This window comes from Mesoplodon densirostris, chromosome 11, assembly GCF_025265405.1.
Source record: "Mesoplodon densirostris isolate mMesDen1 chromosome 11, mMesDen1 primary haplotype, whole genome shotgun sequence".
NCBI classification, from domain to species: Eukaryota; Metazoa; Chordata; class Mammalia; order Artiodactyla; family Ziphiidae; genus Mesoplodon; species Mesoplodon densirostris.
This window is the reverse complement of record NC_082671.1, coordinates 65,842,113-65,869,798: the sequence shown is the minus strand read 5'-3', so window position 1 is coordinate 65,869,798 and position 27,686 is coordinate 65,842,113. Positions and strand designations below refer to the sequence as shown.

At 45.1% G+C, this 27,686-nt stretch overlaps 1 protein-coding gene across 1 annotated transcript in view; it reads right to left on the bottom strand.

Moving 5' to 3' along the window:
* The window catches only part of EFCAB6 (EF-hand calcium binding domain 6), a 242,863-nt gene that overhangs the window by 88,991 nt on the left and 126,186 nt on the right, over window positions 1-27,686 (bottom strand). The window contains 2 exon segments of the mRNA XM_060113119.1: window positions 3,162-3,295; window positions 5,573-5,687. Of these exon segments, the coding sequence (XP_059969102.1) occupies window positions 3,162-3,295; window positions 5,573-5,687 (249 nt within the window).

The window sequence follows — 27,686 nt, the reverse complement described above, 5'->3', positions numbered from 1 at the left end:
GCACCGTGGTAGCCAGTTGTGTTATCGTGCCTCGACGTCTCATGGAATTACAAGTCCCCGTACACTGCATGCCGGAAGGTGAGTGGACAGCAGCAGACCTCCCAGCAGGTCTGAAGGGCCGGAGGGAGGACCAAGAACTTAAGAAGGACCAGCGCTTTGGTAGGAGTTAGCTGGTCACAGAGAGAGGAGTGACAGTCCAGGCAAAGGAGCAGGATGTGCCAGGCCAGGAAGGGGAGGCTGGATGCTGACCGGAGTGTGAGGGGAGGAGGAGGGGGGTCGAGAGGGGCCAGAGAGGGGCTGCAGACCAGCCAGGCAGGACCCGGGCTCATCCTAAGAGAAAGGGGACGCTCTGACCAGAGCTGCGTGTTGGGATCACCCTGCAAGGTCAGGTGTCCAGGACAGATTGTGAAGTGAAAAATGCAGCAGCAGAAGCATGTGTATAGAAGACCCTATTTGTGTGGGGATTTTGATCCTGCTTGTTTTTTAAAATATACATGACTTCACAGACATGCGCCTGAACCTGCACGGACGCTGTCTAGAGGGTGAGGTTGAAGGTGAACCCACAAGGGCCACAGGAACCTGCCCCCAGGTCATGTCCCCAGGTCACCCAGGGGGTCTCTGTGCCTGCTTTCCTCACCAGTCAGGGAGGGGGGACGCCCCTTGTTTGGTCACAATGAATGATTTCCTTTGACTGTTCGTGGTCTCTGGCCTGGGCTATGAGGTTGAGGCTGCCTTACTCAACTGTGCTGTTGTCCGTAAACCTAACTGTGCTGAGATGGACTCATTTGGCTACAAAATCACTGGGCAAACACAGCAACAGCAACAGCAGGATTAATAGCATTTTCAACTAATACAAAATAGTTTTTTCATTATTGATGGAGAGAGATATTCAAGAATTTCTCATGAATAGGAACTCAATAAAGGAAATAAAGTGACTGTACCTTTCCACTCAACAATCAAGACACAGTCTTTGGGACTTCCCTGGTGGCACAGTGGTTAAGAATCCGCCTGCCAGTGCAGGGGACACAGGTTTGATCTCTGCTCCGGGAAGATCCCACATGCTGCGGAGCAATTAAGCCCATGCGCCACAACTACTGAGCCTGCACTCTAGAGCCCGTGAGCCACAACTACTGACGCCCGCGCACCTAGAGCCCATGCTGCGCAACAAGAGAAGCCACCACAGTGAGAAGCCTGTGCACCGCAACGAAGAGTAGCCCCCACTCGCCGCAACTAGAGAAAGCCTGCACGCAGCAACGAAGACCCAACGTAGCCAAAAATAATAAATAAATAAAATAAATTAATTTATTTTTTAAAAAAAGACACACTCTTTGTCCTGTTTACATATACGCGTGAGGGCAACGAGCAGCCCCCCAGGGAACCTGGATATAACCAGCACCCAAGTCTGTATCACGCAAACCCTAGCAATTAGGGGTTCACGTCTTTGTCTTATCTACTAGGTTATAAGTTCTTTGCAGGATGGGTGGGTGCTGGTGAACGTTTTTAGTTAACTATTTAAAATAAAGACCATCTTAGGAAATACAGGACATCTGTGCGCCGTAACCAAGCTACACTGATAATAAACGTAGGAAGGCGGTGGCGCCAGCAGGGAGCTTGGCCTCCCCGTGTCCCCACGAGGAAAGGAGAGTGGGGGGAGACAGGCGGGGAGGGGCCAGAACAAGGGGCCTGCGCTGCCATGGGTGAGCCAGCAGGACAAAGGCAGCAGCGGGCGGTGGCCACCCGGCCCTGAGAACCAGCACGGAGGGGCTGCTTGCCCCCGCGCCTCTGCTTCCCCTTCCGCCCTCTCTCCCTCCCGCCAGGCTCTCCGCCCCGTAAATGACCCCCGCCTGCTCCGTGCTCTTCTCGGCTGGGCACCACATTGGACGAAATAATGAGGACTAACCCTTCCCCCTGTCTGCTTACGGTGACCACATGTTTTCAAACCAAGAATTAGGACGCACGGTCTGCTGGCTGGACCGAATAGTCAAAGTCAGAACCATGCTGCAAATCCGAGCTAGACAGTCATCATAAGTATATGTTTTAAAATGGGAGCTCAGTAATAACCAAAATGAATCTCCAATTGGCAATCCACGCGGGGAAGATGTTTCAAGCACAGCAAACTCTGGATGCCCTGTCCCTGGGGGCTGGCTCCACCCACAGGGTGCTCCCCACCTCTCCTCCCCTGGACTCACTGGATCTTCACCTAGTGAGGTGTTTGCCCCTGCACACCCTGGGGTCTCCACACCCTGGCGAGGACACATTCTAACTCCCTCGTGCCCTCTGCCCCGTTTTGTAGCTAATGTGGTCGATTTATCAATTTTCCTTCCCACTTTAATGACCCTCTTTTACTTCTCAACACAAAAACATTTGAGGTCATTCCTGCCTCTGTGTTTGAATGGCTGCTATTTCTCCTGTCTTATCCATTACAGCTTCTGCATGCAAACCACGCCTCGGTCACGCAGACCTGGGAGCTTTTCCCTAAAGCCCATGACCTGTCTGCCACCCACCTTAAGCAAGCCCACTCTTCTATTTTTCACTCCCTTGTTTTTCTGGCCAGCACATGCTGAGGGTTTAAGATTTGGTTCAGGGGTCACCTCCTCCAGGAAGCCCTCCTTAATGGTTTGTTTCCCCTGTGATCCCATAGCACAGTACCAGTCCCTCTAGGGCAGCCAATCATGATGTGTCAAATTGTCTGTTGACCATCTGTGTCTGCCATATTTCAGCCCCAGCTTTTAGCAGAGAGTCCAGCTTATGACATGTAAGTGCACAATGCTTGTTTGGTGAGTGCAGGAGTAGAGTGGATGGAATGCCTGAAAGCATCCCGAATTCACTGTAACTCGGGTTGTCACGCCCCTTCCCACCCCTCCCTGTCTTGTGAGGAGGGTCTCCTTACTTCTCCAAGGTCTTTGAGGGGCAGAAGGCAGGCCCAGCAAGGTGTCAGCAGGGAAGGGCCTCGGGGAAGGGAGGGGATCACAGAGTTAAGCCCTGTCCCGGGAAGGGGAGAAAAGGCAAGCCCGAGTCTGCGGATGGAGCGCTCTGTGTTCTAATGAGCAGGACGTCCTGGGACCGCAGGGCTCACACCCGCTGCAGCTGAATGGCCACGAGCGAGGAGAGGGCAGGAGGGGTGTCCCGAGAAGCCAAGCAGCAGAGAGGTCATGATTTACCCAGAAGGATTCCTTCAGTCTCCGGGGGAACTGTCTCAGGCACTCTTCAGCAGTTATAAAGTAGCCGTCCAAGTTCCCTTTGGAAAGAACTGGAGTCTGAGATGAACTCACTTCTGGCCCGTTCATCTTAGGATCTGAAACAACGACATAAATCAGGGGACTTCCCTTAGTGGCGAGCACAGCTCTTTATTTCTATGTCAACACTTGACTTCTTCGGTCCCCAGGCCTGTTAGAACACTATACAGTACTACGACCCCGCGGACTTAACCTAGCATGAACTCTCTTATGATCTTAGACATGTCCCCGTCACCACGAGAAGAACCTGTTCTCCAGACCACCAGGGCCATGCTCTTGCCCAGAATGTTTCCTGTCCGGCTCCTCTGTCCGTCCTCCAGGGCAGGGACCACATCTTGCCCATCTCTCCATTCCCAGAGGCAGAGAATGAGGATTCCTGCCTGTTCTGTTTCCTAGAATCAGGTTGTAAACACGGGAAAGTGTAATTCAGTCATGAGGCAGGTCCTGACCTCCTCTGTGCTAGAGGTCTCTGGACAAGTCCTGGTCTTTTCAACAACCCTAAGAGGTACAGTCTCTTCTTGAGCCCAGTTTACACACAAGGAAACCTATTCTTATGCCCATTCTCCAGATGAGGAGATGAAGGCTCAACTTCCCCAAGGTCACAGGGCTCACAGACATCACAGCTAACCCAGGCCCATCGGATTCCAGAACCCAGCTGGTTGATTACTGCATTAGGCCCTCTCTCTCTCCTAAAACGGAGGAAGGAGGTGTAGACTCCACTTAAAAACCAACCCATTTCCATCAGGTTGTGACACTTTGAGTGTGCCCTTGTCTAAAGCCAGGCTACAACCTGGGACTTGGTTTTGGATGTGAATCTCTGCACATGTCGCACCCACAGTCCCCCTGCCCCCAACGTGGTATGCAGGACAGGCAGCGGGCAGGGCGTCTGGAGCTTGTGGGCATCCCGGAGTCCAGCCCTGAACCTGGCCTCTGCCTTACCCCCACCTGGGCCTGGAGTGGCCTCCCCGGGCTTCGCTACTCCTGGCAGATAACACCCCCCCCCCCGCTGCTTGATCCCCTCTGCCGTGTCCGCCCCCAACCCCCCAATGGCCTGGAGCCACCATCTTCCCCCACCCTCAGCATCTGGCCATATGTTGGTGGGACTGATGGAGGGCAGAGAGCGGGGAGGAGGGCAGGAAGGAAGCTGCCTTGTGCGGTGCTCGCTCTGTGACAGGCTCACCACCCTGGGACCTCAAGCAAGTGACCCCTCACCCTGGGCCCCGATTTCCTCACCTCAACGATGGATGCACCCGGGCACTGGAAGCACCCACTAAAATAAATGGGGGTTCCTTTCTCTTCTTTTTATTGTCCTTCAAAAAAGTCAAAACACGTAGCCAGAGAAAGTGTCAAAATCCTAAAATTCCATGGCTTCTCGTATTGTCTTTTTGGGGGGTGTGGGACCTCTCTCCCTTAGGATCGGCAAATGAAATCGGGGGGGTGGTGGTGGATGGGTGAGGAGTCCCAGTGCCCAGCTTCTCCAGCGAGGCCCGCCACACCGTCCAGTCATCTCCCAGGCCAACCCCGGGGAAGATGGCAAAATGAAAATAGGGTTCCGGGTTCTGCCCCATCCAGCCTGCAGTGCATTTATATATCCATGGAATCATGCATATATATGTGTGATTTCTGCAGCTTTTCCAGAGGGCTTATTTGCCTACCTAAACTTCAGTAAGAGTGGAGACAAGGGAGGGGAGAGATGACAGAGCCAAGAAGCGGGAGGCTGGGTGCTGGTCATCCGTCTGCCTGGCGTGCGGCTGGGAGAGCAGGTTAAAGAGCAGGTGGCAAATGGGAGGCCCCGCCTCCAGCCCGGACTCCACGGTGCCCAACAAATTTCCTGACAACCATGTGGGTCCGGGGTGGGGGTCAGGAGGGGAGGGACAGTGGCCGGGTGATCTTGGGCAAGTCACTGCATCTTTTAGCAACTCTGTTCCCTTATCTGCAAAAAGGGAGGAAGAACATTTGCCTTGCTGGTGCATGAGTGTCACCAATTACAGATAACCAGCATCTATTTTTAGGGAGGAGAACCTTAAAGGACATGAGGTGTGATTGGAGGAGCATAGGCTGAGGAGTAAATTTTAGAAACCATTTGGGCTCCTACTATTTGTAGAAGGCTCTGTCCGACAAAATTCTGCACTCACGGTGTGGCTGAGTGAAAAAAAAAAAAAGGCCGAAACACAAAGAAAAAGTTTTTTTTTCAATGTCTGTTTCAGTCTTAGGACACACGCACCGTTTCAACATCTTAGCTCACACTCCTTCAACCCCAGCAGCCTAGTGGCGCTACTCGGAAAGACCGGCAGGGCCACGGGTGGGAGACAGGTTTGCACTTGGCCATTAGCTACCTTCAAATCCTGTGGCAAAATCAAGATAACTCATCCCTTCTTTCTTATATCCTAATTCTGCAGTCAGCAGAGCATACTGATTGTCATCCATCGGCATTCCGTTATCTTCCAGGACCTGACAAGGAAGACAAGCGAGGGGAGAGGCCGTTAGGTGGTCCCGGGGTCCCTGCCAGCCGAGCCCCTCCAGCCCTGCGGCAGGCTCACCACCATGGCCCCTGCGCTCCAGCCTGTGACTGTTACTTGTCTGCCTCCACCCAAGGCCTCCCTGCGGGCGAGGCCCAGTGTCCTGGGGTTAGGGCCCAGTGCCAGGCTTGTTTGTTGAGTGAATGAGTGAACAAAGAGACAGGCGGGTGGTCGGCCTGGCTTTGGTCGGTCGGCACGGCAGGCACTTGGGGCTGCAAGCATCGCTGCAGACCTTTTCCCTGGCCATGCCGCCCAGGTCTTCAGATTCACATTTGCTGTGACAGCAGTGGCTTTCAAGGCTCATAAGTGAGATTTATATTCACAGATATCCTGGGAAACATGAACAAGGCAAAGCAAGGCGGTTTGAGGAGGGAAAAGGAGAAGTTTGATCGAAGTCTCATGATGGTCCACAGTTTAAACTGTAAGTTACTATGTTTTTTTGCAGGGGGATCCGTGGACACCCCTTTTTTCCTCTCCTGGTATGATCCACTCACTGAAAGTTATCCGTGATCCCTTCATTCCAGTGCACATAACCCACTTTTTACCAACGGTTTCCACTTTGTGTGAATAGAAAATTCACACCCCTGGTGGGCAGGGGGTGGGAAGCAACTGAGAAAACACACTTCCCTGCATTGCAAACTGAAGCAGAATCACCTAGATGACTCTTCCCAGGAGACGACACCTTCCTAGGAGAAACTGATGAGGTGGGCTGTTCGAAGGGCACGTGACGCTGGCATCCCTTTGCCCATAGCCAGTTAGTCAACATCCTGGACAGAGCTGCCTGGCTGGAGGTGAACCTCCCAGAAGGGATGCTGAGGGGAAGAGAGGTGGGACAGAAGACAGCACCCCTGCTGCTCTCACGGTTCACGATTTAAATGAGAAAACATGGCTTTCCTTCCAGAAAAGGACATTGAATCACAATTCAAAATGTGTCCATGCATCTAAGGGCCAAAGACACCCAGGATGACTGGACTTTCCCAAGACAGATGCAGGAAAGCTGTGTGGGAGAGCCAAGTCTGGAGATGGGTTAGAAGAAAGGCTGTGCCTGAGTGTTGGGGAACACACAGATCAGCCATTAACACGGGGATGATCAGGGGTTGTGATGGCACAGGAAGCCAGAGTAAGTTAGAGAGCAGAGGAATGGCGGGGTTAGCACCACACTGACTGCATTCTGTGGAGCAAGCTGAATAGGGGAAAGGGAGCAGGAGAATGGGATGAGATAGTACCCATCATCAGCACCACCACCATCACCATCATCATCATCATCACCACCATCATCACTATCATCACCACCGTCACCACCATCACCATCATCATCATCATCACCACCTTCATCATCATCACCATCATCACCACCATCACCACCACCATCACCACCACCATCACCACCACCATCACCATCCCATCACCACCATCATCACCATCATCACCACCATCATAACCATCATCAACATCATCATCACCACCATTATCATCATCATCATCATCACCACCATCACCACCATCATCCTCCTCATCACCATGTAGCAGTGCTTATGCCTATTACATGACAGACACTGTGCTGAGATCTTTACAGGTATTAACGTCTCATTTAATCCTTGTCATAAGCCATGAAAAAGCACTCTTACTAACTCCATTTTAAAGATGTGGAAACTGAGGCTATGAGAGCTGCCCCAGTCACACGATTAGAAAGTGACAGACCTGGGGTTCAAACCCAGTTCCTCTTAACCCCTATGATGAACTCCACTGTTGGAACAAGGTCACTGGGGCCCAGACAAAGAACAGGGCAGGCGGAAGTGGATAGGAAACGACAGTAGGAAGTGGGGGACGTGCTCCTCCATGGAGTGCTGGCACTCTCACAGGTATCCGAACAGGCCACACAGGCAAAGGCTAATCTGAGTCTCGACAGAACACCTTGAGATGCCCTTGGGACACCAGAGGGTGGGAGGCATCTAAGAAGGGGCTATGAGGCCACCTCCCACTTTCCCCTATGCCCCGGGCGCAGGGGAGAACCTCCCGGGAAGCTGTCAGGAGACAGTTTCTTCTCTGCTCTCTGGGGTCTGACAGGTGGAGCCTTGTGCCCCGGCCTCCACAGACTAGGTCTGCAGAATATAAACCTACTTAGCAGCAACAGGGTACCCACAGCAGCAGTATAGCCACCAGCCCCTGCTTTGGTGCCCCCGTTTCTGGCGTGTGGGCTAGGACCAGGGAGCTGGCACCCCTGGCCATCTATGTCAGTAATGAGCTGAATGTGACAGCAGCTTGCTGTGTCTGTGCCCGCCCAGTCAGTCGGGCACTGGCCTTGGCTTGGCTTGTATGTGTGGTGAAGCAAACAAGCTGCAGGATGCGCTCGGTGCGGGTTTGGAAGCAGAGCGAAAGGGAAGGCAAGGCAGGTGTTGCGGTGCTGCCGGGGGCTCGGCGGAGGTGGGGAGCAGCGCTGGATTCCAAGGCTGCCTCAGGGGCCCACCTGGGGACCTGGGCAGGAGTGCGTGACTGGGAATTCTGGAGGCTCTGCACCATCTGCAAACACACCCAGCCCATCCCGCTCTGCGCAGGAGCCTGTCCCAGCTCGGGATGGAGCAAAAGCCTTTAGAAAGACTGTCGTGGCCCACGCACAGGCACCCAAGCAGCAGTGGGGCTCTGAAACGGATAGATTGGTGGCTTTCTTTGAAAAATTACTTTATATTTTGAAAACAATTATACATGAATTATTCATTGCAAATTCCTCCTGCTCAGTCCTTTCATAAAAACATATGTAATAAACAGTAAGAAAATGTCTGTAGGCAAATGTTTCACAGCCTGGAGGGAGCGTTGAGAAGCACTGGGGAGGCTGGGGATGCCTTAGGCAGCCTGTCCGGAGGTTGCTGGCGTGCCATCCCCTGTGGGCACAGAGCACCACCAAGGATACAATGCCTGGGAGCACAGTCCCCAGAGAGGCACTAAGCACCTCACAAACATCAGTGTGCCTCCTGCCCCCACCTCGCACCACTCATTCCTAGGATGAAAAGGGCAGCGAATCAAGTACACTTATCACAACCTTGGAGGCAATTTACAATACAATGTAAGGCGAAACTGCAACATTTATAAAACAGATTTTCAAGTGTTTAACCATTTAAGTTTTGTCCTTTGGTCTTTTCTAGGAGGCATTTCCCTAAGAAAGTTCCTCAAAGAATAACAAACTGTGACCTGGCATATTCTGATTCACCAAATTGTCACTTCCACCATTCCCGGGACATCACTTAGATCGTAGACTGATTCTTCCACATTAGGCCACACCATTTCATGGAGTTGTTGCTGGGCTCTCTCGATGAAGGCAGGTGCTCCCCGGTAGGTGCCCAGTAACTGGAAGTTGAGTGAGTGATTCAGTCTTTCCAAGTCCAGCTCCTGCAAAGCATCTCGTGCTTTGGGGATATATCCACCAGTCTCTATGTGAGTAATACTTGTTTGCTATGCCTCTGGCATCATTTTTGTGGTGGTTGATCTAGGGAGTATAACACACACCCTTAACTTTTAACAGTCTATTTAGTAATATTGAACCACGTCACCTGAAATGTAGGAACCTTGCAACCATGTAGATTCATACCCTGCCCCTGTCCTTTAAGCTGTAATTGTAGGTTTTTTGACATCTACATATATTCTAAACCCCACAAGACAATGTTAAAATGGTCACTTTAAGCACTCACATGCACTTTTTAAAATTAATTAGTTCACAAACTAATTTTTGGCTGCGTTGGGTCTTTGTTGCTGCACGCGGGCTCTCTCTAGTTGTGGCGAGCGGGGACTACTCTTCGTTGCGGTGCACGGGCTTCTCATTGCGATGGCTTCTCTTGTTGTGGAGTATGGGTTCTAGGCGCATGGGTTTCAGTAGTTGTGACTCGCAGGTTCTAGAGCACAGGCTCAGTAGTTGTGGCGCACAGGCTTAGTTGCTCCATGGCATGTGGGATCTTCCTGGACCAGGGCTCGAACCTGTGTCCCCTGCACTGGCAGGTGGACTCAACCACTGCACCACGAGGGAGGCCCTCAAATGCATTTTAATTAAGAAGAAAATAACCTTTTATATTTAATTGGATATTTACCATTTCCAATGTTCTTTATTCCTTCAGGGTCATCTGAGTCTCCATCTAGTATCAAATTCCTTCCCTTCCTTTAGCATATCTTATAGTGAAAATCTGTTTGCAAGGACTTATCTATGTTTTTTTAAATCTGAAAACATCTTTATTTCACTTTTATTCTTAAAGGAGACTTTTGCTGGATGTGAGGGGTTTTTGTCTGTCTTTGTTTCTGCTTTCCTTTCAGGATGGTAAAGTTTCTGTCCCACTGTCCTCTGGCCTCCATCGTCTCTAATAAGGTGATGGTAATTCAAATAATTGTTCCCCTTTTAATGTGTCATTTTTCACATGCTGCTTTAAGATTTCTCTCTTTGATTTTGGTTTTCAGTTTATCTATGATTTTTCTTTTTATCCAACTGTGGGTTTTCTGCGTTTCTCAAATTTATACATGTAAAGGTTTCACTAAAAATTGGGAAATTTCAGCCATTATTTCTTCACATATGTCTTCTTCCCTGGTCTTCCTTTTCTTCTGTGACTCCAATTATACCTATGCTAGACCTTTGATGTTGTTCCACATGTCCCTGAGGCAACTGTTCTATTGTTTTTTTTTCACCTTTTCCTTTCTCTTCTTCAGTTTGTGTAACTTCTGTTGATCTATCTTCAAGCTCACTGACTCTTCCTTTTGTCATCTCCATTCTGTGGTTCAGCCCTTCTGATGAATTTTTATTTAGGATATTCTTTTTTTCTTCAGTTCTAGAATTTCCATTTGGTTTTTTTCAAAAATTCTATTTCTCTGCTGAGATTTCCTATATTATCATTCATTATGAGTATACTTTCCCTTGCATCACTGAGCAGTTATAATAGTTACTTTAAAGACTTTGAGTGCTAATTCTAACATCTGGATCATCTTAGAGTCTTTTCTCTTGAGAAAGGTCACGTTTTCCTATTTCTCCGTATGTTGATAAATTTGGATAGTATCTTGGACGTTATGAATGTTATGGTGTGGAGATTCTGGATTCTGTTAAATTTTGTTTATTTAGTCAGTAGACTTGGTTGGATTCTGTCTGCTGGGCAGCAGTTTAAATCTCAGTCTGGTTCTTTTATCCTTAGCCAGGCTCCTTGCAGTCTGCCCCACTCTTGTTTCATTCAGGGTCAGCCAGAGATTTGGGCAGAATTTATAAACAGAATTTGGAGCATCCACTCTCTGGCTCTGTCCTTTACAGAAATCCTCCTTTACTTCCCAATGGCCTTAGTCACTCAGACTTCTCTCTGCTCTCTGGTTCTTCAGGCTGGAAAGACTGCTGGTTTTCTATCAGTGTTTTATCTACCTTATGAGGCACCAACTTTAGCCTTCACTCAGGTGGAAAGCTGAAAAAAATGGGAACGTTTCCCCATGCTATTCCCGTTTCCATGGGAACATTCCCCATGCTATTCCCGTTTCCATGGGAATACTCCCCCATGCTATTCCCGTTTCCATGGGAACATTTCTCCATGCTATTCCCACTTCCAAGAGTTGACTCCTCTCTGGAATCTGTTTGCTTAGTTTCATTCTCCACAGCCTTCAGGTACTTGATTATTTATTTACTTATTTATTTATTAACTTGTTTCACATCGCCCAGTGTTTATAGTTGATGTTTCTGGGAAAGCTGGTCTAGTAGGAGCTTATTCAGCCACACAGGAAGCAGAACTCCCTGTAATGCTTGCTTGCATGCTATAGCAAGCGCATCCTTAAATCACAGCTATCACCAGCTCAGGGAAAGCCTTCCCAGTCCTTAGAGACAAAAGTCTTTTTTGAGCGCCCATAGCCCCTCTGCTTGCTTCTATCATAAACAGTCCCTCATATGGGACCTACCACATGGCAAGCACCTGACAAACTGCCGGTGGATAGAGAAATTAGCAGCATTTCTTTTTCACCTCTGTACCCCAAGAGTACCCAGTAGATGCTCAACAAATGCTGAACGAGAAGAAGAGGGGGGATGTCAGTGTAAGGGAACCCTGGACACTCGCCCAACTCCTACGGCATGAGGATGAATCTTGAGTCTGATGTGAGAAAGTCCACACGAGGCAGATAAGCGTGCAAAGTAGTCATCCAGCCTTGGCTAGGAAGTAGTTAGACTATCAAGAATATCGTGAGGCAGGACAAGAAGACATTGTCCTGTGAGACGTACAAAAGGAAGCAGGAGGAAAGGGAGTCAGGCTAGGAACTGTGAAGTTGTACTTGTTCTTGAGACCTGACCTACAGATGCTCCACACTTGGGTATTTCACTGCTTTGGTGCTGGATCAGCCAGGACATTGTTATTGTTCTCCCCTTGATACTATATTTAGTAACATTCTCTTTTGAAAATGTCAGTCTGCCTCCGTTAAGGGGAACCAAGGAAAAGACTCATGTTTATACATAAGCCAGAGATTTAAAGGACACGACCCAAGGAGAAGGTAGAATTCAGGTGCACAAAATCTGGAGACTGCTTTTTTAGCCATTCCTCCCTACCTGGAGATTCTCTAACCTAAGTTATTTGTGATAAAACCAAAGAGAGTTCTGGGCTTTCTTTTTAATAAGTAATATTACTTGTATTTCTTGACATACCCATTCATAGTCAAAATGAAACAGGCAAAAAAAGTCTTCTCTAGAATTTCAGACTTACTCCGTCTCCCCACCCTCCATCCCCCATCCCAGTGATTCCTGCTCTTCCAGGTCCTCTCCCACTCTTAGCCGCCATAGTCATCCAGAATGTAGAAATAATCAGAGAATTCAATCATCAAGACTATCTGGTCACATGCAAACCTGGTACTAGGGATGAGAGTACCATGGCTGGAAAAGAACACAGAACTCTCAAAACAGATTTGTACTTGAATAGAAAGTTGAAATTCTTTTAGCAAATGCTTCCTAGAATATTCAGACACACACATCTGATTGTCCATGTGGCCCCAGCAAGACAGAGTGTCCAAAGCTGATGCAAACCTACCTGAGAGGCAAACATGACGCTGTCACCTGCACAGGTCGCAGTGTATTTAGTTTGAGATGCTGTTGCCTGTTATGAGTGCAGTTAAAGTAACGGGATTTCCGTTTTGTTTCTTAAGTGACAGGAGTACTGTGAAGAATGAAATGGATGTTCAAAGGAGGTGGAGCATCTTAGATAAAAGCCCCTTGCATGAGAACACTGGTGGTGGCCGGGGGCAGTGGGGGCACTGTTCCGGAGACAGTGGCTCAGAATTGAGAGTTAAAGCTGGTGAGCATCTCAAGCACAGAGTCCCAGCATTAATGGCCTAAAGACAAGGGCCAGAGCCGACTTCAGAGCAGTGAACACGGACTCCCAGAAGTAATAGAAGCTTCGCAAATGTCACTGAGAACGAGAACTTGACTGAAGAGCTACTAGGTGCCCGCCATGGTACACATTATCTTATTTAAACATTGCAACAACTCCTCAATGGAAATATGACTAAGTCCATCTTACAAATGAGGAGACCAAAGTTTAGGAAGGCTAATAAACCAACTGTTTGCTAGAAAGACCCAGCTGTAAGCAGTGGAGCAAAGGTTTGAACACGTGTCATCCTGCCTCAGCTGTGGGAGAGCCTGGCACATTGGTTGCAACATTTACAGATTCACCCACAGATGAGGAGCCTGAAGGCCAGAGACACCGACACCTGCCCCCAAGGACATGCTTGAGCACAGAGAGGCTCAAATAACTCTACTGGGGGTATTGCCAAGGGATGCTTGGTAGCCAATGACAACAGCCCAGCACTGGTGGCTGAGTCTGGACTCACAGTTGAGGCTCAGACTCTACAAGCAATGGACAGCCTCACACTGGGAGGTGAATCACTCCCCACTCCAACGAGCCGCCCGGCAGTCTGCAGAGGACACAGTTCAGACCGGGTTTGGGTGCTCGCCAAGCCTCTGTGGACCACGTGTTTGGAACAGAGTGACACCAGGGACAGAGACTCTGAGTCAGCTATCACATAACAACCATCCAAAATTTGGTGGCCGACAACAAAACAAACATTTATTCTTGCCCTAGTGGATCTGCAGGTCAAGTGCAGCTTGGCTGATATAAGATGGCTAGATGTTTCTGACTCAGGCTGCAGGTCGGGTTTAGGCCTGTTTCACATGCATTCATTCTGGGGACCAAACTGAAAGGACAGCAGCTGCCCTGGGCAAGCTCTTCAAATAGCCCGTCACTGGAGCCCAAGGCCAAGCCAGACCACACAAGCAGATTTAAGGTTGATGCTCAGGTCACATCTGCCACACTCCGTGTCCAACATCACTGGGTAAGGGAAGCATCCCCTGAGGTGGTGAACAACAGAGAGGGAGGATAATGAAGAGAGAGTGATGGATGGCAGGTGCATGAGCTCTGAGGTCCTTTCCAGCTCTTTGAGTCTATGGGATTCTATAAGTTTGGTGGCAATGCTGTGACCTCTAGAAAGATGCCATGATCACAATCCAACCACTCCCCCAAATCTAGAAATGTCTAATCCATAGGCTAGATCTATCCAGTCCACCTGATCCAGTTCCACCCAATCCATGGGTGATGGTGCTGAACCACATTTCCAAAAACAATCCATCCTCCAACCATACTGCCCAACTCTGGACCTTCAAGACAGACTGATGGTTTGGTAACAAACAGGACGTTGTAAAACAGTAGGGTTTTCCTTTTCTTTTTTGCTGCAGGCATGATGATGACAATGAAAACAATGACAATGATGATTTGGTTTAGTGGGTTTTTTTTTTTTTTTTACTATATTATCCCTGTAGAACACAACAAGACTAAAATTGTGTTTAGATGGCTCAGAATGACAAAATGCTGAGCCTAAATGCAACCTTCAGAAACTGTGAAATGAGAATAAAAGGCAAGGTGACCTGACAGCCTTCGGTGTCAAGGGGAGTCCCAGGGGTGACCTGCAAATCGACCAGACATGTCTAACCTTGGAGGCAAATACCCAGAACCTAGTGCACTTTTGAACACGTGTAAAATCTTAACATATTCCACGGGCAGATGAAACCAGTACTTCAGTAACAGATTGTGAAGAATGCAGATGAAAGCAGACAAGCCAGTCCTCCTTCAGAGGAGGCTGTTCTCAAGTCCTGGAATCACATCTGTTGTTCAAAGGGCAGGTGGAGACAAACCACGGGCCCAAAGCCAAGCATAAGGTCAAGTGCGGCAGGAGAAGCTACCACTGAGCAGCCGGCCACCCTCTTCTCTGTGCGTGTCTTTATTCCTCTCTTCTCGATTCCAAAAGCAGATATGTTTTCAATATATAAACTTAATGCAAGTCCAATTATGACCCTAATAATGCATTTGGGGGTAATGCGATAAAGCTTATATGGAAAAATATAAATCTGGCCTGAGAGTAGCCAAGAAAATATAAAAAGGAAGAAAAATAAGGAAAGATCTGTTTTACTAAACTAAAAAAAAAATACGTTGATATAGAAAAAGATGTATAGATCAGTGTAACAAAATGGGAATTTTCAGATGTACACCCTACTATAATGAGAATTTCACAAATGACAAAGGGAAAATATAGAAGAGCCCCATCTTACACAATTAATTCCATACAGATTAAGCATTCAAATTTAAAAAATAAAGCAGTAAAAATTCTTGCAATAAAGTCTAGATTATCTGCAAAATATGAGAGAGACCTGGGTGCGGGGTGGGGGGCATGGGGTGGGTAGAAGAATGAAACCAAGACTTCAAGCCTAGAATTTATTTTTAAAAAAAAAGAAAAGAAAAGAAAAGAGGAAGAAAGGATAGAAGATATTGGGTTGTACAAAATCTTAAAACATTTTAATGGCAAAAGATATAAAACAAAAAGACAAATGATAGATTGGAAAATATATCTGTAGTGCAGAAGACAAATGGTTAATAAAACATTAGTTAATTCAAGAGATATTGAGGGACACCTATATGCCAGGCACTATTCAAGCTACCAGGAATACAAGAGCGAACAAAAGAGCAAAGTCCCTGACCTCTGGTGCCAGGCCCTACTGAAAGGGTTCATGTATTGTACTGAGTTGATTGTGTCTCCCCAAAAGATATGCTGAAGCCTTAACCCAGGTTCCTGTGAATGTGACCTTTCATGAAAACAAGGTCTTTGCAGATGTAATCAAGTTAAGTTGAGGTCATGCTGGATTGGGTGGGGGCACTAGATCCAATGACTGGAATCCTATAAGAAGAGGGAAACCTGGACACAGACACAGGGAGAGAAGAACATCAGGAGAAGACACAGAGGCAGAAGGGAGAAGCCAGAGATCAGAGTGGTGGCAGCTACCAAGCCAAGGAACGCCGCCAAGGATTGCCAGCAACCTCCAGAAGCTGGAACAGGCAACGAAGAGTCCTTCTCTGCAACCGTCGCAGGGAGGACTCTACTGACACCTTGACTTCAGGCTCCTGGCCTCCAGAACTGTGAGAGAAGAGATCTCTGCTGTTTAAACCACCCAGTTGGTGGGAATTTGTTACAAATTCCTAGGAAATTAATACACTCAGCTTAATCCTCATTTAGTCCTTATAACAATCCTACGGTATAGCTACTAAAATGATCTCCATTTAGGGATACGGAAACTGAGGCACAGAGAGGTTTGCCCAAGTTCACACAGTTGTTAAGGAACAGAGCTGGGATTTGAACCCTGGCAGTCTGGCTCAGAGTGAGCATTTTAAACCGCAGTTCTACAATGCTTCAAAATTGATGGGTTCATTCAAAAAATATTGAACACTTGTTTTGTGCTGGGTCCTGTTTTAGAGGCTGGGGACAAGGCAGAGAATAAAAAAGACACAGATAACTGCCCTCGTAGATGTACACCTCAAGGAGGGAGGGAGGGCTGCAGGGAAGCAGTGCCCCCGGGAGAGAACCAGGATGGAGTTGATGCAAATGGGACAGTGTCAGAGAAGAGCTGTGGCAGCTGGGAGGGGAAAGGCTGAGGTCAGGTTAAAGGATACAGAGCCATATGGGGAGAAAGTCCCCACGGTGACAATCTAGAGGATGGGGGTAAAGTGGGAGGCCCGGGCTTCTTAAAAAGACAGGGATAAATAATGATGTCTAAACCTCTTATAAGTTGACAAGAAGGCAAAGGATGTAAATAGGCAACTTGCAAAAGAACAAATCCTCATGGCAAAAAAAAAAACGAAACAAAACATACGTTCACTAGTAGTCAGGGAAATAAATGCAAATTAAATTTAAACTGAGCTATCATTTTAAAACTATCAGACCAGCAAAAATTAAAAAGAGCTATAATGCTATATAACAGGGGTTAGAGAAAAAGATACTCTCACACACAGCTGTTAGAAATATGAAATTCTATAGTTTTTTTTAAAAAAAGCACACAGACAACATGTGTTAACATTAAAAAATATATTATCTTAGACCAAGCACCTACTCCTGGGAATCCATTCCATAGAGATGAAAGCCTCAGTATGTAGAGATACATAAAGAACAACTGTTTAAAGAGGAAAAATAAAAGAGAAAAAGAAATGAATGCCCATCAAAAAGGGAAGGGCTGGTGTTCAGCTTGCAGACCTTTGCTTCTACTGAGAAAAAAGAGAAAAGCCAGATAAAATACAGCAAAACATCAGTTTGACATATAGATAGCTGCTGAGACAACCAGGACTCAAAGGGACACAAGTCTGAGCAAAGGGGGACCTCAGTACTCAGAGGAAAAGTAGGTCATGGACCCATTCTGGGAGCAGGGCCAGGGCTCAGGATGGGGGCTGCTGGCCCAGGCAGACAGTCACTACCAGCTGATAGAGACACAAGTGGAGGTCATGTGGCCATAAAGACCAAAATTAGAGACTTGAGTGGTCAGGTACCTGGCAAGAAGGGAAAACAGAGAACAAACCATGACACTGACAGTTTTTCCCCGATACTTGCTGAATTCAGAAGCCATGTGGGCAAAAGACTGAGGAAACAAGGCAGAAAGACCAGAAAAGCTGAAGAGATTTTTTTGTTTTGTTTTGTTTTTTGGTCACCTTTTTGGGTCCTGAGGAAACTAAGCTTAGATGGAGTTCAGGACTTCTCAGGGGTAAGGGCTCAGAAAATAACCCACACTCTGAGTTAAAAACTTTAATGACTACACCCTAAAAAGGAGTTTAAAAAAAAAAAGGCAATTGGAGCCTTGAAAAACTGCAATCCAGCCTCAAATCGATTCATTCCCTAACTGGATTAAGGTCAGCAGTCCCCAGTCTATCTGACAAGCAAAGGAAAGGGTGACCCATTATCTAGAGCCTCTCAATTTTCATAACACAATATCTCACATTCAATGAAAATCTGTCCAGCATACCAAGAGCTGGGACCATGTGACCCTAAATCAAGGGGAAAAACAGACAATAGAGAAAGTTCTACAGGTGATCCCAATACTGGAGTTAGCAGGAAAAAGATTTTAAATGGCTATAAATATGTTTTTAAAAATTCTGGAATACTTTGAGACAACAGAAGTAAAGACACAGGTATGGAATATATTTTAAACCAAATGGACATCCCACAACTGAAAAAAATACTAAAATTAAGAACTAGGGCCTCCCTGGTGGTGCAGTGGTTGAGAGTCCGCCTGCTGATGCAGAGGACACGGGTTCGTGCCCCGGTCCGGGAAGATCCCACATGCCGCAGAGCAGCTGGGCCCGTGAGCCATGGCTGGTGAGCCTGCACGTCTGGAACCTGTGCTCCACAGCGGGAGAGGCCACAACAGTGAGAGGCCCGCGTACCGCAAAAAAAAAAAGAACTATATGAATAAAACCACAGATTGGAAAAAGCAGAACAGAGGATTAATGAACTGGAAGACAGGTCAATGGAACTGAAGCACTGAGAGAGAAATAGTGGAAAATACATAAAAGAATGAAAGAGACCCATGGGATATTGTGACCAGGACTAACATACACAATTGGAATCCAAGAGTAACAGAGAGAACGGGGCATAAGCAAAAGGAGAAGAGATAATGGCTGAGAATTTTTCACAAAAATTTTTGATTAAACACAACAACTTACAGATTCAATAAGAACTGCAAACCCCAAGCAGGATGCATACAAAGACAGGCACACCTAGACAGATTTCTAAAACTGATGAAATCCAAAGACAAAGGGAAAATCTTAGAAGCTTCTAGAGAAAAAAAGACACACTACATTCAAACAAGCAACAGTAAGACTGGTGGTTTATTTAAAAGCAGAACGGACAGAAGCCAGAAGACAATGCAGTGATATCTTTAAAATGCTGGGAGAAAATAACTGCCAACATAAAATGCTACTCCCAGCTAAAATATCTTCAAAAAGTAAGAGTGGAATTCTGCTTTCAGGTTCAACATGTAAAGGGCTTTGAAGTAATCACATCCATCCTTACAACAAGAAAAAAGCTGAACAAATGAAAAAAATCAATGGCTTTTCTTAGAACCATCAGAGAAATTTGAAATCTAGAGGGACAGATGTACACAGAGAATCATGGCCAACATCAGCTTACCTGGAACAGACACCACTGTGGTCACAAACTGGTAGGAACACTTAAGTGGTGATTCTGACAAAGTGCTGGAAGCTGAGTGAGGATTAGCTTGAGAATGAGAAACTCCTGGGGGCCCAGTCTCGGAGGTGGGCACACTTTCCTGGATTTTACCACCAGGTTCACAAGGTGAACATCCCAAGAAAGATCCCCTGTGTGTCAGGCAAATTACAAAAAAATGTAGAAGGAAATAATTAGAAGAAAAGAAATAATTTTCCAAGACCGAACCAGGAAGAAACAGAAAATATAAACAGACCAATCAGGAGCACTGAAATTGAGACTGTGATTAAAAATCTTCCAACAAACAAAAGCCCAGGACCAGATGGCTTCACAGGCGAATTCTATCAAGCATTTAGAGAAGAGCTAACACCTATCCTTCTCAAACTCTTCCAAAATATAGCAGAGGGAGGAACACTCCCAAACTCATTCTACGAGGCCACCATCACCCTGATAACAAAACCAGACAAAGATGTCACAAAAAAAGAAAACTACAGGCCAATATCCCTGATGAACACAGATGCAAAAATTCTCAACAAAATACTAGCAAACGGAATCCAACAACACATTAAAAGGATCATACACCATGATCAAGTGGGATTTATCCCAGGGATGCAAGGATTCTTCAATATACACAAATCAATCAATGTGATACACCATATTAACAAATTGAAGAAGAAAAACCATATGATCATCTCAATAGATGCAGAAAAAGCTTTCGACAAAATTCAACACCCATTTATGATAAAAACCATCCAGAAAGTGGGCGTAGAGGGAAACTACCTCAACATAGTAGAGGCCATGTACAACAAACCCACAGCAAACATCATTCTCAATGGTGAAAAACTGAAAGCATTTCCTCTAAGATCAGGAACAAGACAAGGTTGTCCACTCTCACCACAATTATTCAACATAGTTTTGGAAGTTTTGGCCACAGCAATCAGAGAAGAAAAAGAAATAAAAGGAATCCAAATCGGAAAAGAAGTAAAACCGTCACTGTTTGCAGATGACATGATACTATACATAGAGAATCCTAAAGATGCTACCAGAAAACTACTAGAGCTAATCAATGAATTTGGTAAAGTAGCAGGATACAAAATTAATGCACAGAAATCTATGGCATTCCTATATACTAATGATGAAAAATCTGAAAGAGAAATTAAGGAAACACTCCCATTTACCATTGCAACAAAAAGAACAAAATACCTAGGAATAAACCTACCTAGGAGACAAAAGAACTGTATGCAGAAAAGTATAAGACACTGATGAAAGAAATTAAAGGTGATACAAACAGATGGAGTACCATGTTCTTGGATTGGAAGAATCACCATTGTGAAAATGACTATACTACCCAAAGCAATCTACAGATTCAATGCAATCCCTATCAAACCACCAATGGCATTTTTCACAGAACTAGAACAAAAATTTCACAATTTGTATGGAAACACAAAAGACCCTGAAGAGCCAAAGCAATCCTGAGAAAGAAAAACGGAGATTGAGGAATCAGGCTCCAGGACCTCAGACTATACTACAAAGCTACAGTAATCAAGACAGTATGGCACCGGCACAAAAACAGAAATATAGATCAATGGAACAGGATAGAAAGCCCAGAGATAAACCCATGCACATATGGTCACTTTATTTTGATAAAGGAGGCAAGAATATACAGTGGAGAAAAGACAGCCTCTTCAATAAGTGGTGCTGGAAAAACTGGACAGCTACATGTAAAAGAATGAAATTAGAACACTCCCTAACACCATACACAAAAATAAGCTCAAAGTGGATTAAAGACCTAAATGTAAGGCCAGACACTATCAAACTCTTAGAGGAAAACATAGGCAGAATGCTCTATGACATAAATCACAGCAAGATCCTTTTTGACCCACCTCCTAGAGAAATGGAAATAAAAACAAAAATAAACAAATGGGACCTAATGAAACTTCAAAGCTTTTGCACAGCAAAGGAAACCATAAACAAGACGAAAAGACAATCCTCAGAATGGGAGAAAATATTTGCAAATGAAGCAACTGACAAAGGATTAATCTCCAAAATTTACAAGCAGCTCATGCAGCTCAATAACAAAAAAACAAACAACCCAATCCAAAAATGGTCAGAAGACCTAAGTAGACATTTCTCCAAAGAAGAATACAGATTGCCAACAAACACATGAAAGGATGCTCAACATCATTAATCATTAGAGAAATATAAATCAAAACTACAATGAGATATCACCTCACACCAGTCAGAAATGCCATCATCAAAAAATCTACAAACAGAGGCTTCCCTGGTGGCACAGTGGTTGGGAGTCTGCCTGCTAATGCAGGGGACACGGGTTCGAGCCCTGGTCTGGGAGGATCCCACATGCCACGGAGCGACTAGGCCCATGAGCCACAACTACTGAGCCTGCGCGTCTGGAGCCTGTGCTCTGCAACAAGAGAGGCTGCGATAGTGAGAGGCCCGTGCACCGCGATGAAGAGTGGCCCCCGCTTGCCACAACTAGAGAAAACCCTCACACAGAAACGAAGACCCAACACAGCAAAAATAAATAAAATAAATTAATAAACTCCTACCCCCAACATCTTAAAAAAAAATCTACAAACAATAAATGCTGGAGAGGATGTGGAGAAAGGGGAACCCTCTTGCACTGTTGGTGGGAATGTAATTTGATACGGCCATTATGGAGAACAGTATGGAGGTTCCTTAAAAAACTAAAAATAGAACTACCATACAACCCAGCAATCCCACTACTGGGCATATACCCTGAGAAAACCATAATTCAAAAAGAGTCATGTAACACAATGTTCAATGCAGCACTATTTACAATAGCCAGGACATGGAAGCAACCTAAGTATCCATTGACAGATGAATGGGTAAAGAAGATCTGGCACATATATACAATGGAATATTACTTAGCCATAAAAAGAAATGAAATTCAGTTATTTGCAGTGAGGTGGATGGACCCAGAGTCTGTCATACAGAGTGAAGTAAGTCAGAAAGAGAAAAACAAATACTGTATGCTAATACATATATATAGAATCTAAAAAAAAACCCCAAAAATGGCTCTGATGAACCTAGGGGCAAGACAGGAATAAAGACACAGACGTACAGAATGGACTTGAGGACACGGGGAGGGGGAAGGGTAAGCTGGGACGAAGTGAGAGAGTGTCATGGACATATATACACTACCAAACGTAAAATAGATGGTTAGTGGGAAGCAGCCACATAGCACAGGGAGATCAGCTCGGTGCTTTGTGACCACCTAGAGGGGTGGGATAGGGAGGGTGGGAGGGAGACGCAAGAGGGAGGAGATATGGGGATATATGTATATGTATAGCTGATTCACTTTGTTATAAAGCAGAAACTAACACACCATTGTAAAGCAATTATACTCCAATAAAGATGTTAAAAAAAAAGAAATAATAAAGGTAAGAGCAGAAAACAATGAACTAAAACATGGACAAACAATATAAAAAAATCAGTGAGGGCCTCCCTGGTGGCGCAGTGGTTGAGAGTCCACCTGCCGATGCAGGGGACACGGGTTCGTGCCCCGATCCCGGAGGATCCCACATGCTGCGGAGCGGCTGGGCCCGCGAGCCATGGCCGCGGGGCCTGTGTGTCCGGAGCCTGTGCTCCGCAACGGGAGAGGCCACAGCAGTGAGAGGCCCGCGTACAGCAAAAAAAAAAAAAAAAAAAAAAATCAGTGAAACCAGAGCTTATTTTATAAATAGAGCAATAAAAGTGATAAATCTCTAGTTAGACTATTCAAGAAGCAAAGAGAAAAGATTAAAAATCACCAATATCAGGAGTGAAAACGAATACATTCTTAAGGATCATATAGACATCTGAAGGATAATGAGGCATGAGTCCATCCTGATAGAAATAATTGGATAAATTCATAAATGGGAGAGAAGAGACACGTCTCCCTTGCAGAAGAATTCCAAATAATTTATGTAGATATCCTGTCCTTAAAGAGGTGGAGCATAATAATTCCCCACTCCTTAAATGTGGGCTGTACATAGTGACTTTTTTTTTCCAAAGAGTGAAGTATGGAAAAAAAGAAAGAGGAAAAAAAAAAAAAGATTAAGTTTATAGAGGAGAAGCCTGACAAACACACCTCAGCCAGGTGATCAAGGTCAACATCAACAGTAAGTCATGTTGACAGCCTGTGCCTGATGTGATGTGATGAGAAGGGCACCTTATCTCTGTGGTCTTCCTCCCCAAAGCATTGCTCCAGTCTAATCATGAGAAAAATATCAGACAAATCCCAGTAGAGGTACATTCTATAAAATATCTAACCAGTACTCCTCAAAAGTGTCAAGGTCGCCAAAAGCAAGGAAAGTCTGAGAAATTGTCACAGCCAGGACGAGCCTACGGAGACATGATGATGAAATGTAATGTGGGATCCTGAATGGAATCATGGACAGAAAAAGGATGTGACATTAAAACTAAGGAAATCTGAATAAACTATGGAAACTCAGAGAGTTAGTTGCCAGTACGTTTGCGTTAAAAGAAGGACAAAGGGTAAGTCTTCAGGCAAAGTAAAAATTAGTCCAGGTGCAAGTACACAAAAATGTAAGATAGAAAGAACGACAACAAGGGTAAATATGTAGATACATATGACATCTTATTTACCATAAAAAAATAGTCTTGTGGGATTTAGCATAGATGTAGAATTTAAATGCATGACAAAAATTATGTAAAAGATAGAAAGGGATACATGAAATTAAGGTATTTTTATATCTAGCATTGCTAGAGAAGTGATAAACATAATTTATATTTAACTACATACAGTATGACAAGGATGCATGTTGCAATCTCCAGGGCAGCCTCTAAAGACTGACAGAGGAATGTATTCATCAATAAGCTGATAGAGGGGGAAAACAGAATGGTAGAAATAGTTAAATAATCTAAAAGAAGGCAAGAAAGGACAGAAAAAGAAAGGACATGAGACAGCTGAGTAAAAAAGAACTAAGATGATAGATATAAAATCTATTATATCAGTAATTAAATATAAAATGGACTGAATACTCCAAGTAGAAGACTAAGACTGCCACACTTTATCTTTTAAAATATCAGCTATATGCTGTCCATATGAGACCTACTTTAAATGTAAGTACCCAGAAAGTCTGAAGTAAAAGGATAGAAATAGATATACTATGCTAATGCAAATCAAAATAAAGTTGAAGTAACTATATTATTATCAGACAAAAATAGACTTGAAGGGAAGAAGCATTACTCTGTATCAAGGAGTCATGTCATATGAAAAGGAGACAATTCACAGGAAGTTTCAGCAATTCTAAGTCTATGTGTACCTGATAATTTAGCTTCAACATGAATAAGGCAACAATCAACAGAATTAAAAAGAATCTCACTAGACAAATCCACAGTCAGATGACAGACTTCAACACACTTCTCTCAACAGCTAATGGGATGAGCAGGCAAAACTTTGATAAGAATATAGAAGTTCTGAAAAACACAATTAATAAAATCAACCTAATATACATACTTAGAAAACTAAAGGTCCATGATGGAGTACACATTCTTTTCAAGTGCTTCTGGAACATTTACCAAAATTGTCTCTATGTTGGGTCATAATCCAAGCCTCAATATATTTTGAAGGATCAGTTGAAGTCATTTAGACTTCACAATGGAATCAACTTCAAAATCAATAATAAAAGGTAAACTAGAAAATCCCAATTGTTTGGAAATTAAACAATAAGCCATTGGAAAAAAGAAGAAATCACAAGGGAAATTATAAAATATTTTGAACTGAATGACAATGAAAATATGATAAACTGAAACTTGTACGATGTGGCTAAGCCTGCACCTAAAGGGCAATGGATAGCCATCAATTCATACATTAGAGAACTAAAGGCTGAAAAGCAATGATCTAACATTCTATCTCAAGAAATTAGAAAAAGAAAAGCAAATTAAATCCCAATCAGGTAGAAGGAGGAAAACAATGGAGGTAACAGCAGAAATAAATATAAAACAAATACACAAGAGAAAAATAACAATACAAGTAAAGTTGTTACTTTGAAAAGACAAAAATGACAGACCTCAACTTCTGCTTTTGGATAGGAGGTAGTAATTCACAGCAAGCAAATATTCCCAATGAAAACAATGAGAAAAGGTCAATCAATTAAAAATAATAGAAAGGCATCAGAAAGCCACGAGAGACATGAGGTTTAAAGAGACCAAAATTCCAAGGTGGGAAGGACCGACCCTTCAGAGGCAAACCGAGGCTATGCAATTGCATTTTCCCTGGGAACAGCTGATGATTCTGAGAGTGGACTTTGGATTGAGAAATAGGCTTGGGCCCAGCAGAGGGCCACTCCAGCAGAGCTGGTTATGTGGTGCTGGAGTGGCAAACTTGGAGATGTGAGGGGACAGGCTTAAAGCATGACTGGTTTCCCCTTCCGGACATGTGCTGAGCTCTGGAACTGCTCACGGCTGGAGTCTAAGGACCTAAACTGAAAACTTTCAAAAGCAAGATGCAAGTCCCCACACTGTGGTACTTAGGAGACAAAGGCATGCCTGGGACAAAGGCCATGAGAACACAAAGGCAAAAACGAAGCCCTAGAGGTATGGTCAACTGACACTGAGGGTCTGCAACTGCCCCTGTCCTGGAGGAACTGGCCAACTTGGGTGCAGCCAGATGCCGAGAGAGTCCAGTTTTAGCCTCTGTCAGAGAGTTGTTGCCAGAAGATGCAGAAATAAATATAGACTTTTGATGGTTGTGTGGAACTTGGACCAACAAAAATGAAGACGTGAGGGACCTCGAACACACAACTGGTCACCCCCTTAAAACATCTGCAAGATTAGGAAGCTGTAAGGAACAGCTATGAGACGCTCGAGGGTGTTTGTGGGGCTTGGTTTACATTGGGGTCCCTGTCCCTAGGTGAGTAAGACTGCATGGCATTAGGAACTGATGGCAGAGGGTGGGGAAGGTGCCAGTTCCCCAGATGTGTGAGTTTGACCAGCATCCAAAGGGCATAAGGTGGTCTGCTGGAAGGAGGAAAGAAAGCTCGCCTCCTACGAGGCAAGGTGAGATGCCCTTGCCTTCAAGCAGGTGCAGAAGCAAGGGGCTGAGGCTGCTAAGGACCTGGGATGCTGGGCTGGGCCATTACAGACTCCTGCTTCCCTTATCCATGTCTCAGGGGCTCTGTTTGTGTTAGCTGATGAGCTCTGCAGCCCGTGTCTGTCTCCAGAGGCCTCTGCTGGGATGCCAGAAATGGGACTAAGAATAACAGTGAGCTAAACAATGTTCAGTGTATTTACTGAGTATGAAGAATAATACTTTCCCATTAGGAACAGCCAATTACAGGGAACTGGAATCGTAAAGCTGCCCTCAAATTCCTGATGAATGGAATAGTTCAGTTAGTCTAATTACTCAATTAGGCTAATCTTGACTTATGTGTCCTTGGGTGTTTAGTCATTTTATGTTTCCCATGGGTCACTAGTCCCAAGCAATGAAACTTCTGCTTTATCCATGTTCCCCATGTGGCTTAGTCCTATTCCAAGTATGCAACAGGCACCCTCAAAATGTTTACTGAGGGGAAGGATAGCAGAGACTGTTGTACTTGCCTGCCTAATGCATATTCTCTCCTTCTCCCATAGGGACAGAACCTTGCTTTTTCTGTAATGTGCCCAGCCAAAAAATTATGTATATATATTTGTATTTATACTATTTCCCATTCTTCCCTATAGATCAGTATGGCCATATGACACAGTCCTGGTCAATAAAATACAGGTGGAAGCTTACAATACATTACAATAAAATGTAAGTGGGAGGAGCTTCCAAGAAAGCCCATTAAAAAGGAAAGACTTCTCTGGCTCAAGCCTTTTACCCTTCCCTTTTCCCTTTCTTTATGCCTGAAACATGTGTGTGATGGCTGGTGTTCCAGCAGCTATCTTGCATACTTGAGGATAAGACTGGAAGAGTAAAAAGCTAGAAGCAACCTGGGTCTCTGAAGACACTGTAGAGCTGCTGCAGTGGCCCAATACCAACAACCTCTGGACTCCTTGTTATAGGAAAAAAAACAGCTACTTTTTAAATTTAAGCCACTGTTTTGGGGGTTTGCTACTAATTCAGCAAATGAAGGACAGGGAAAGAGGAAGAGAATGTATCTAGAGAAGGAATATAAAGATTCTAGATTACCTGAAAACTCAAAAACAGTTTTCTTGCCACATTACCAGTTCTTGACTCATTATTTAAATAAATTGACACATTTAAAAATGCGTGATAGTCACAGGCTTTGCAGTGCAGTGGTCACAGCAGTGAACTAGGAGAGGGGGATTTCCTGGGAGAAAGAATATGGGTTACAGGGTTGTTGTGAACGCTGGTTTAATGTATGACGCAAACTATGCAGGCCAGGTCTACTACAATTCCAGAAATTCCTTTCCCCTCCACCAGTGG